Source organism: Halictus rubicundus, chromosome 5 (genome assembly GCF_050948215.1).
Source record: "Halictus rubicundus isolate RS-2024b chromosome 5, iyHalRubi1_principal, whole genome shotgun sequence".
NCBI classification, from domain to species: domain Eukaryota; kingdom Metazoa; phylum Arthropoda; class Insecta; order Hymenoptera; family Halictidae; genus Halictus; species Halictus rubicundus.
Window position 1 is genome coordinate 13,811,032 of NC_135153.1, and position 12,658 is coordinate 13,823,689.

Below are 12,658 nucleotides of genomic sequence, written 5' to 3' on the forward strand. Positions count from 1 at the left end.
TCGTTAATTGCAATTATTCTTGCTGTGTGTATATTTAAGCGTACCTGCTTCGTACACACATTAATGGAACATTGCAAGTTTGTGTATCTCGTCTCAAAATTTACATGTTTCAATTTTTCTGAAAAAGGCGTTGAGATTTTTTAATGCAGAACTGGCGATTATCAACTTTGTAGGTTCAGCGTTAACTATTGTTTAATTTAGAGAAACAATGATCCTAAAATTGGCAAGAGGTCGAGGGAAGATTCTTTTTAGTGAAGCATTTTATTCGAAAAGGAATAGAAAATTTGTTGAGGGGGTGAGATGTGGTCCATTTTATGTGCTTATGTTTGTTTCTATTTTCTATCGATTCAAACGGCACGTGTTTTCTTGGTTGCCTAATAGTTTTCGATGGGAATTTCATCGCTAACCAGGCGCGCAGAAGCGATTATTCGATCAACCCGTCGTGACGAACACAATGGACGACCTACTTACCTAGTGAGCGACGGGAAAGAGTTTAGATTTGTGAAAAAGCGTCGCGACGACGAGATTCGCGATTATGATGAACAGCACGAACCCGTTAGTCACCCTTAACGATCCAGTATATCATTCCGCAATGAAATATTCTTCCCCGTGAATGAATTTAAAAACCTGTCCAACACTTGCCAGGGGATGTTCACCCCTATAATTCTGGTGATGTTATAGACAATCTCGGTGTTTATTAATACGCTTGGAATAATTTTGTTCTCTTTAATGATATTAATAATGAATTTCCCGTACCGATAAAGAAATCAATGACCCCATCTTGAAAACAATAAAGTATATACAGTGATTTCTCTAGATATGTCGCCAAGGTCTGGATGATAAACGTCGCAGAATTATCCCCACTCCGAGAGGCCCCGGACATCGAGAAGTGTAAACATAACGCAGCTAGGGTATTGTCTCCTGGACGATACATGACGGTGGCAGGACTCGTGTTGGTGACATGTGTATATCGAGAATTCACCGTAAACATACTTACAAATTTTCTGGCCATCTAATAATTTCTTTCGTTGCGTGGATGAAGGGTTAACATAATTAATGCCCCGCAAAACAAGGGTGTAACGCCGAAAAAAAGGTGGAAATCGACTGATAAAGAGTTGAACGCGGAAAGTAGCGACTAATTATCGCAGAGCAGAGCCTAACGACGTCCGCCATCGTTTGCTCGCGTACGAAACACGAAGCAATTCGCTCAGCGCTTTACGAAACATATAAATATACCCAGCTACGACTTCTGCGAAACAGTTTAGTCACGCGATGCAGCACGGGTGGCTTACTTCTAAACCGTGTTATTTCTATTTTTTTTTTTTATTTTATTCGCGGACGGACGATCTCTGGTCACAGATAAAAATTTATGCTCTCCGTTGCTTTTTTTTTCCAACGAAGTAGGCAACAGGAACACGGCGGTGGTTGGTCGACGATGAAACAAAGTGGCACAGATGTAATATGCAGGATATATTTTTTTTAAACATCAATAATCATGATACAAATTATTGGACTACATATTTCTTAAATAATAACACGCCAATGTAACATAATATAATAACATGAATGATAAGAATGATAATAAACGCGATACAAATATATAATTATATATTATGACGATGTAGTACGCAAAATGTACTTAAAATTTGGCGTGGGCGATTTGGCAATAGGCGTACTGATTAATCCGCAGCTCTCTCAATTAATCGTGACTTTACACTGAAGATTCATTAAGTACTTGTAAGACGAGAGCAGAATGTTTTCGTTCTTTTGTTTATTGTAAATGACCAATAAATTCACGAACAATTACGAATTTATTCGTACGCCTAACAGAACACAGATATTCGCAGACGACGCCGAGAAATGGACACTGAACACCAAATCAAAATGGACCTCTCTCGCTGGGAAAACTAGAAAACTAAACAAGGCAGATTCATTTTCATCATCGTCAACGTACAGCGCGGCGCAATGTGATAAATCTCGTCATCGTTCGAAACAAGTTGACACTGTGTGCGTGTTTGTGTGTGTATGTGCGCATGTTTTCGCTCGCCACTTAGTTGTTGCAAGTGTAGATGAAAATACATATTGCGCGAGAAAATTAACATTTGTACAATTCTGTGCGGAAACAAGCTCGGGATGCGAAAGTGTTAGGATACATCGATTTGCCGTTGGAAACGGAAACGAGGAACAATATTACAAACCATAATAACCAGACTGCGGATTTTAATGCAAAATAAAAACTGTCTGCATTACCATCAAGCTAGGGGAAGTTATATTTTTCTTCCCTCGACAATAATAGTAAAAACTGAGAAATGATGCAACAGTATATTTCGATTCTTTCGAACGAAAAAATTTAATACTAAACCTACCAAGGTCAAAATGATCGGTTTTATATTTTACAACTATTGAAACTATAAAAATTCATTCATGGAAAATAGTGGAAGACATTTCCTTGTCCAAGCATTTGTTCTATTAAAAATTACGGACAATCTCGATTTATTTAAGGTTGCCATTTTTATAAGGCGATATTTACCAGATATACTGTTAATGCTTGGTAGGTTTAGTGTTAAAGGAACAACGAAATTTCTATTTGACTTCTAATTTCTTGCAGTCGATGGAAACAATTTTTATTTTGCATTAAAAGTCCACAGTCTGATAATAACCGTCGAGGAGATTAGCTTTACCTTCGTAATGTCGGCTGAGCCGGTCTTGCGCTGCTATTATTACGTTATCACCTGCCGCTCTTAATCGTGAACCACGCACGGCGTCGGATTACGGTAACGTCATCTCGCGTTTTATTGTGAATCATTTCTCTGCACTCTAGAAGCGCTCGCTTTCGGAACCTATGGAACCTAATCGTCAACATAACTGGAAAATTACACGACGACAGTTTCCAGTTTCCACGTGGAAATGCCGGAATCATTGACCCTCATTAACCCTCTGTGGCCATTTTCTATTGCATTTCCAAATGAATCTAATAGATCCATAAAACAAGAATACCCAAGTGCTCATCGTACGAATCTAATTTAGAGGGGAGGTGTCTCAGAGTCCTTGAACCGCGCGTGATTACGCTACCGACATCCATGACCGCCGGTTGATTAACCTTAGCCTAAACATTGGTTTTCTACTAGCTAATTTTGTCAACGCTTTAGCTACGTTATAGTATCAAAACTGTTCTAATAAATCTACTAATTGATATGTAGGTCATTCTCAAAATGGCAACACCAACAGTGAATGCGATCAAAATAGTAGATTATTTATTCGTATGATATAAACATCGAACCCCCCACGACTCGAGATAACATTAATAAACTCAACGAGATACTTTCAAAGATAAAAACAGTCTACAAGGAGTCGCGATGGTCAGGAAGGAATCGAATGAACGTAAGATAATGGAACCACAAATTTTTCGTCTCGTTAACAAATAGAGACTCCTCTCTCTCTCTCTCTCTCTCCATCTATCAGTCAATCATCGATTTGAACAATCGTATCGCAATCCTTACTCGCTATTCATATCCTAACACCTAACGGCTAATTACTATAGGAACATTGACCATAAAAATGTATAATATGGTTAACTAATATATATAACAGCTCCACGGGCTTGTAACCTAAATTCATAAATCTCGATAAATTCGGATTAAAAAGGCACGATTCGTATTTCGGTCGGCGACGGTAACTTTTGACAGCGACATACCTATTTGCATTAGCGCGGTCGCCGCAGTGGAGAAAAAAGTCGCGAAAAATCAGAGCGTAATCGGCCGGTCGTGGCATGATTAAAACACATTTCGGGAAATCGACGAGCTGACTCGCTCGCGTTATTTGTACACAAAGGCTGTGGCCAGACAAACCGTGCCCCGCCTCTGTTTGTACACAACTGTGCAACTGCTGGGTTACCAATTGTACCATTTTCTCTTCCGTCGACGTAGCCGAAAATCGAATCGGCTCTTCCGTCGGTTTTGCTCGTCCGATTGAACCAGATTTGCATCCGCAATTCCGGACCAACGAACATAACAGCATAAATCCTCTATACATACATACGTATATACATATACATGTATGTATGTATATATATATACTTAAACCTTACGCGCTATGAAATATACAAAATACGATAAATATAAATCGAGTATCGAAATTCTACCTGGGGGAACACCGAGTCGAACCGAACGCTCTAAGAGCGAGCAAGGAAAAGTGTATTTTCCGGAAATCGTGCGGCGATCGCTCGTGTACCAGCTATGTTTCTGTGTTTCGATCGGTCGGGTGCCATTTTGGGAGAGTGTCATGGCGGAACTGTGCCCTTTTTAGCACCTGCGAGCATTCCGCAAATAAACACCGTCGCCTGGACAGAGCGACGATTCGGCCACCGGCCGTCCGAGACAAAGAACGGTAAACAAAAGATTGTTTTGATGTGTTTGTCGTGGATTACCTTGGACGAATGACAGTCGAACACGCAGGAACGGGGAGTTTTGCGTACTGTACACATTCTACGAACGTGATCTAGCAGACACGGATAGTGGAATTGTTGGTCCCTTTACCGTCGGTGCTGTTCCACTCGAAATTCGAGTTCAATGAAAACAACACCGTTTGGCTAGCCCGACTCTGCTCGGTCAGAAACATGGTACACACGCTTTGAAATGCTGTTAAAAGTCAGATACGATTAAAAATTGGATATCTTCAGCATCGCCGCACGTCGAGTCTTGAGACGGTTAACGCTTTACCTACCTCTGGCCTGCATTCACATATTGAGTGCGACAATTGTATTGGAAATGGATTGTAGTGAAAATCGATTTTTCAAAAATTATTGTCGAGACAAACTTCGCCCTTGTATTATTAAATAATTTGTGTCGATTTTCTGTAGAAATTTTTTGACCGTGATATTTGAGATCTCGATTGTTGATCTTTTTATTCTCAAGAGACTCTCGAGCCACCGCTGATAGATAAAGCGTTAACGACATACACTCCGGAAGGGAATTTTCAAACAGAGTAATTTTTGACGGGGAAAAAGTTACCGCTGAAAAATTCGCTGGACGCAGCGAACGTTGTCTGGCGATCGCAAATAAAACAGGACTCACGTTTCGTCTCAGGTAAAGGCGTAGAAAAGTCACGTATTTCCTAATGTTAGTTCGATTGTCTTCAACAAGAATTTAGAAACTTAGTTTCGATAAGTTTAAGTAAAGTGTGCGTGTGTGTAGCCGACTGGAGATTCGTCAAGATCAAGCAATATGGCGTCACATCGGCGTTTTTACTATCACGATCTCGCCCCTCGTGTTCTATAAAAAGATAGTCTTATTCGCATTATCACAGTACTCGTTATATAGTCTTCGTTAAACTTTATTGGTTCTCTCCCATTAACACCTAAAATCCTTTCGAAATGAATACCGTACTAGTAAAGATGTCTGCGAATTCTATGCCGATGCATTCAAACTCTGCCAGGGTCAAAACGAGTAAATATACCGTACACACAATTTAAAAAAGAAAAGAAGAAGAAGTAGAAGAGAATGAAAGAAAGAAAAGGAATACAATGTCGTATCAAATGCTACCTCGAAACGATAATCGTGATAGATGATTGCGGTCATTTTGTCAGTCTACGAAGCAAGTCTCTCTCTCTCTCTCTTTCTCGTTACGATGACACGCGTTTCACTCGTTCGTTCACTGTGATACGAAGCACACCTATCTCTCCGATTATGTATGGCACGACAGTGTGTATAAATAGTTCTTACAATTACAAGATCTTTGTATGTAGCCTCTTTGGTCTTCAGATGGTTCACCTGGCGAGATATCGAGCTACCGATCGATCGCTGTCGATCTTGGAATGTCCTTCAATATCCTATTCTTATATTTTAGACGGAAGGTGCAACGACGAGCAATCTACTGCGTATAGTCTACATTTATCTTTCGAATTTGTCTTTTAATAGCCGAACGAAATTATTAGTTATTTGTACAGAGATTCAATCCTTCAACGATTAAACGCTAATTTATCAGAAAATTGATAATCCTGAAACCGTGTTTTATGAACACCCTCGTGGGTTTTCCATCCATTGCCAGATTGAAAAAATAACTGACTCGCGGAGGACTCTTTGAGGGTCGTAATATACTAAAAAAAAATAGTGTATTGCTTATCGGTGCACCTGGGTTGGTCGTCAGTTAAGTAAACAGTATCGTTTTCAACGATGCAGAAAAATGTAAGAGAATCCTCTCTTCGGTAAAGTAGATCTCTTGGCAGATCGATCGATCAGCGAACGGTAAACCCGTGTTTTCCCTCTATCGAGCACGAGTGTGCCTGGTGAACCGTCAGTGTATTTTTGGTCACTGCTTCGCTTCGAAGAGTGCGAGACGGTAACGATTACCTGCCAGCAGATGATACCGGGATCGCTCGAAATTGTGGAAATGTTTCAACCTCGAAGAGCACTCGAGTACAGACATCTACTTTCCATGTGTCTCTTCCAGTGTCTGGTTTCGATGGCACGCAAACGACGACAAGGTACTTTGAGATATGCATGCCCCGGGTGTCCCTTTTACTTGACACGTCGTTTGCCCATCGAGTTTCTCATGAACTTGAAGGCGTTCCCTGTCGCCAATGTAGCGGTACTCTTCGAGCTCTTCGAACAATATTTTATTGTGTGAGCCGTGTCGCCCGTCGCGCCGCATATCGGACACGTGTACGCCCTACCAGAACAAACAATACACAAACAAAACTGTGTTAATTAGCGGCTAGACTAGACTGAACTAGACATTTTTAGAATGTAAAACTTCAAACATATTTATTTTCAGTAGTTGCGTATCAAGGGCAGTAAAATGACCGATTAGAGATTAGTAATTTCAAAAATTCGCTTGCTTGTATAAAATGACAGTATGTAGATGAACGCAGCACAATGCAAGAGTATGAAATGATGAAATAATAATTAATCTACCTCAAGACCGGGCACACCACTCGGCCTCCAGCGTCCTTCAGCAAGTGCTTTTTGTAATAGATTTCCTCCTCGCCATTGTTTCTACAGAAAACGCATTCTGTGGGCAAGGGCTTCTTATTCTTTTTGCGCCGCGGTGTCGTCTCTGTCGTAGCGCTATCGTTCAGGTCTGGACAGTATTCAAAATCACGGCCATTATGGCGGAAGTCCTCCATTACGTCGTCCACTGAAAGCATCGAGAGCAAAGCGTTATGGCAACGGTAGATCATCCGAAATCGCGTAAAAAGGACTATATCAAATCTGACATATCCGTTGTGATTATATCTCTGAAGGATGGCGCAAGCGCGAACGTTACAATCGCGGCATACTTCTTCGACGCTGTTAAGGGCTCGGGACAGTCACGTGACTTTTTAATTAATAATTTCCAGTCACAGTATTCGGACACAGACTTTAGATCCGTCTTCGTCTTGATCCGACGGGTCTTAAGTCTGTGACTAAACTTGTCACATTTTTTGCTCTGTATTATCGATACTATCAATTCTGACGCCAGAAACGTTTTCGGCTTTATTTCGCAGAGAATCAAGACAAAATATAGCTCAATTTGTAGCTGGGGATATTTTCCCTACTCTCGATTAGAAAACTGACCTAATGGCATAAAAATGCTTGGATTCCACGGCATGCGCATCGTCAATTTTTGGCCTACTTCTAACGCTTATATTACCAAATATCTGCATAATCTCCGCAGCCTCTGACCAGCGCGCACTAGATTGAACCTTCCTCTTTCATATGAACCCTTTACCAGCGACAAAATATTCTTATATAAGGACGAAAACTTGAGGCACGTAAAGCCATTTGTTGACGGTAATGTAGTAACTCTACCTTATCACGAATCTACGAAGACCGGGCCCTTAGGAAGAAAGTTTTATGGTCGGGAAGAAACGAATATATACTTACCACATCCATCGACTGGATGATCGGCTAGGATCGTTTATTTTCGTCACGAGTGTTTTTCGTGGGTCGAGGGTTCTACAGAATGTAAACCGAGAAAAATAACGGCCGCGGTATCGGGTTTCACGGTTTGTAAACAGAATCGTCCTATTTTTCGAATGACGCAGATACAGAGACCGGCCGCGCGGCGCGGCGCGGGGTTAACGCTTAACCCAGGAAACTAATATCGCGGTCGTTTAAAATCCTGACTGACAGGTTCACGAACCTTAATTACATGCGACTACAATTATCCTTTTTTCATTAATTCTACATCGAAGCGAACAGCCGCGGGGCCGCTTTTCCCCGAATCCATGACTCAGCGGGCTATATTTACTGCTGAGTGGCCTCGATTCGAATTGTAATAAACGTTATGATTTTTTTTTCTATGGACTTCCCGAGCGTCGAAAGGATTTAATAAATTTCGTGGACGCGGTTCGGTGAACCGTAGGCCGATAAAACTGTTCCGGGAATCGTCGCCGCGCCGGCAAGTTGCTACACCGGCACACACCGACACGCCGTTTTAGAATACAGAATTCCTCTTATCGATTCGTTTGTTTACAAACTACCGAAGGTGGCAGCCAATCAGATCGCGAAACGATGACGCACTATGAATTACGCCTCGGACAATATGGTCTAAAATGTAATGGTCTTTGATCTTCGAGGAATCGACTTATAACGCTACCTATCCTTCATCGCGACAAATAATCATCTACCTCAATCCGAATCAAAATAATGTATTTTTCAATTCTTGACTCGTCGTGTCCCTTTCTGTACGAACATTTACGGACTCGTACAATTTCTTTTTAGCCCTAAAACAATTAGAACCCCTTTCGCGATTCGGTTCGCGCGACCGAGTCGACGGCGAAATATTAATTTTCAAAAAACAAACACGCCCGTGAAAACGGGTACGGATTTTTCCGTATTTTCATCGCGGACTTGAATTATAGATTTTCCACGCGACCGAATAAAAACAGATTTCATCGTCGGCTTCCATCGCGTTTCTATGGAAACAAATGATCGTCGATGACAGTTTACGGCAAGCGGCGCAGAGGGAATCAATAGCGAAGAAGAAAGTCTGTGTACAAACCGGCGACACGCTTTTTCAACGAGCAATAAAATAAGAACATACTCGGCGACGAACACAAATTTGTCTTGTCCTCGGGAGAGTGCCCGCGACGGCCAAGTAAATCGAAACGAAAATATACCGAAAAGTGCGACGCGAACAACAATCTGTGAAATTAACTGAAACACAACGAACGGGAAGACCGGTGCACGGGTAATTGTAACGAAAACAAGACGCCGCCGTGAAACGTTCGCGACGCAGAAGGATTACGTTACGTGTCGCAACCCGACCCGTTCAATTAGAAGTCGCAGGCCGGCCGGGGTTCATTTAAAAAGAATTCCAGAGAACGATTTTGAGATCGAACGAGAAAGATCGGCGGTCCCCCATCGATCGCATGCTACGAAGAAGTCCGCGTTCGATCGAGTTCCGGTTACGTTCCTCCGTCGAGGTACAATGATCGCCGATTCTTACTTACCATTGGGCTTCGGTGGGGCCGGTAGATCGAACGTTAATTCGAACAGCCGTTTCAACTCTTCCTCGAGGCTGCTGTTGAACGGATAAAACACGTTCGACATCTGCGGAAGCGGTAGCCTCATGATCATCGTGGTCATCGCGGATGATTAGGAGAAAGGCGGGACACTAAATAGACACGCGAAAAGGGACGCGTGGGCGCTCGCCGAGTGAAACAAAATAAAAGCTGCTCTGGGCACACGGAGGCAGAGTCCCGATGAGGCGAATGTTGCGGCCGCGAAGGTGTCAACGGAGAAGACCACCGAGAGATCCTGCTTGCTTGGGTTTCGAAATTCAACTGACGAGGCTACGGATGTCACTGTGAGTCACGATCGCGAAGAAAGGGTCCGGTAGTGGGGATGCCGGCCTCTGCTTGGGCCCGGCGTCATAAGTAACAACACGGTACCAACAACGATGGAAACCAGCTAATCGAAATTAGCTTTTACCCACTCAAAGCACGGACCGCCGTCCCCTTCAAGGACGACGGACTCCTCTGGTTTACGCTCCACCCTTCTCGGAAAATTTGGAATTGTGCAACAGGACGCACTTACCTTGTCCGTTTGACCCATACATTAAATTTGTACCATTTTAATGTCTTCTTTTAACTCTTTCAACTCGGAGCTATTTTAAGGGGGCCGGTAGGCATTTGGCCTTGACTGTCACGCTATGTTATCCTGTGCCTTTTTTCTAGACATTTTACGTCTTAAATAAGTAAGTAACCAATTAAAAATGCATACCACCGTGTTTGTACATGTCTTCGCTATGTCTGTATAGAGCCCTTTTTTCGATACGAACACTAAATCTCGCGAAATTAAGAGAATCTCTCAGCGGCAGCCATCTTGTGACGTCATACTTGCTTCAGAATTCGAATTTTCTGCCGAATATTGTTAATTACTCCCCGATGAGGTAGAAATTCGAAATTTGGGCTCTATACAGACATAAATTGGACTTTTAGGAAACACAAGTGACCACTTTTAAACTGCTCATTGCAATATTGAAGCGATAGTTTGAAAAGGTTTTGACCCATGCATAAGCATATGGATTTCAAACCCTGCCGGCCCCCTTAACTTCAAAACGAAGCATTTCTCCCGACCTAGAATATTTCCCTTCTATATATTTTACTCGTGCATTAATGTAATGTTTAGTAATTTATTAAATACAAACAAATTTAATCATGTAAAAAATATTTTCAATAATGATACAGCAGTTTTTAGTGGTGCCTTACAGGCACCATCCGAGTACTAAGGGTTAACTTGGTTTAGAATTCCGCGGCTTCCTAGTTACAATGTATTCTTTATAACGTGTCTCACGAGTTCTCCGAACAGCATGCTATACGTTTGAACGATCACTTATTATGGGTAAAATTAGATTTTTTTCATGTATCGAAAGCCACGAGAAATTTTTATCGGAAAAATTGGTTCCTTTTGACCCGTGCATTGGAAGATTTCGCATGCGGAACGCTCACTGGAAAAAGCCGGAATGTGAACATTTATCCTGCAATCTGTAGTCCGCGACAGATACATTGTTCAGCTCAGGAAATTTTTCCAGTTCTTGCGTCACCTGTCACGCGTCCAGTGATAGAAAGGTACACGGGAAAAAGCAGAGGGTCAAAATTTATTTATTTTTATTGCGGTCGTGGCGAGAAAGGATCGAAACATTGCTTGCGCACTTGTCGCGTTGACCTGCAGTCTGGTAATGCCGTTGAAATCATTTCAAACGGAATATGCGATACTGAAAAATGCGGCGCAGCCTGAAAATTGTTATTGTCAATTCCAATAATATGACGTTTTTTCGAATCATTTAATCAAATTCCATTCAATTCCGAATAATAGAAGTGTAGTTTTCGAGTGCTCTTCGATGGCGGCTCTCCACGAGAATGGCTCTTTCGTGAAATAGAATTGTCCGTTTGACCTATTTCCACGGAATCTAACGGAGGAAATTCGATAAAATATATGTATCCGCAACTGGTCCTAGAAGGCTACTAAACATACCGAATACAACATGTCGGAGAATACTGCATTTCAAGCAATCGAAATAATTCATCGTGTCGGGACAGTTTATTAAACAACGCTTATCCACACGAAAAATCGCGAATCCAATTTATTTCGTAATACATTGGCGGGGTACTCTAGCAAAATTTAATTGGAATCGCTTCCGCGTCGGCCTTGGAAAAAAATGGACCGCGACCTTCCACAGTAAAAATCGCATTAACGCTATGTTTACGGAGCACTAAAAGCGAGTATTTTACATTACTTTATAAAAATAAGAAGAATGTGTCTATCCAAGCTTCTGGCCATTTTTCAAAATAATATACACCTAAAGAAATAAATTTGTTGAGAAATTCCACGTTGTTGGATCTTCAGAATCTCATAATTCTATATTAAAAATATTAGAATCCGTAATTGTGACGGGTCGCGTAAACCCAGTGTTAAACTATAGCAAATTTTCGAGCCGACCGAATCGCGGGTCTAACTATACTCGCCGTGGACGCACGCGGAAATCAACGATTTAATTGCAACTCGGTTCGACTTGCATTTTTTTCAGAAAGGCCGAGAGTGCCATCGTCGAGCGGTGGTCCCGCTGTCACCCGGTGACAGTATCGTTTAAAATTTCAATTAAACAAAAATCGTTTCCGGCCGAGGGAAGGATGCTCGGGCTGGAATAACTATATCGACGCGTCCGTTCCATTCGGCTCGAATGAAAACGCTTTGATGTTACCGCACGGAGGTCGCGGCGATACATACATTGTAAATTCAAGGCTGAAAGGAGCCAGCGATTTTTTTCGTCGTTTCTTTTAGTGTCCGGTTACCGATCGATATTACGAAATTGTCGGGCAAAGTCGTAATAGACTCGGATCCTCGTGGCGTAAACGCACATTTCTAAAATAGTGGCTAACGCGGTGCGTGAACCCTTTGACCTTTCAAATTTTTGTTATCTCAATTTTAATTGTCTTTCGCTACGTGTTTGCAAGGGTTTATTATTGAGGAGTCACCATTAAAAGGTTAAGTTGATGAAAAATTAATATTATTTTATTCTTAGCACATGGAACGTCTTATAGCAGTGATGGGCACGGTAGGGGCCCCTCAAACGCCTGGTTCTCCCACCAACTTCTGTTTCATGCAGCGCGCACCTACGTCGCGGTCGATGATGTCTTATTTAAAGGGGACAGTGGCCGCTGTGGTGGGGGACG

The 12,658-nt window shown here is 42.0% G+C and overlaps 1 protein-coding gene across 2 annotated transcripts; it reads right to left on the reverse strand.

The window, feature by feature from the left end:
- Window positions 1-1,450: 1,450 nt before the first annotated feature.
- On the reverse strand, window positions 1,451-9,885 carry Nanos (RNA-binding protein nanos). Of its 2 annotated transcripts, XM_076788462.1 has the most exons (5): window positions 9,434-9,885; window positions 6,912-7,134; window positions 6,428-6,666; window positions 2,925-5,270; window positions 1,451-2,865 (listed from the first exon to the last, which is right to left on the reverse strand). In XM_076788462.1, exons 1-3 carry the CDS (start codon window positions 9,567-9,569, stop codon window positions 6,516-6,518), a joined length of 510 nt encoding a protein of 169 aa, XP_076644577.1. In that variant the 5' UTR covers window positions 9,570-9,885; the 3' UTR covers window positions 1,451-2,865; window positions 2,925-5,270; window positions 6,428-6,515. The 2 variants fall into 2 exon arrangements, with proteins under 2 accessions (XP_076644577.1, XP_076644575.1); XM_076788460.1 differs by having other exon boundaries at window positions 1,451-5,270.
- Between the last annotated feature and the right edge of the window lie 2,773 nt (window positions 9,886-12,658).

Coding starts and splice junctions, on each gene's coding strand:
- Nanos (XM_076788462.1), bottom strand. CDS start 9,569: ATGACCACGATGATCATGAGGCTACCGCTTCCGCAGATGTCGAACGTG. Junction 7,135..9,433: donor GGCCCCACCGAAGCCCAATG/GTAAGTAAGAAT, acceptor CGATGCTTTCAG/TGGACGACGTAATGGAGGAC. Junction 6,667..6,911: donor GTGGTGTGCCCGGTCTTGAG/GTAGATTAATTA, acceptor TTGTTCTGGTAG/GGCGTACACGTGTCCGATAT.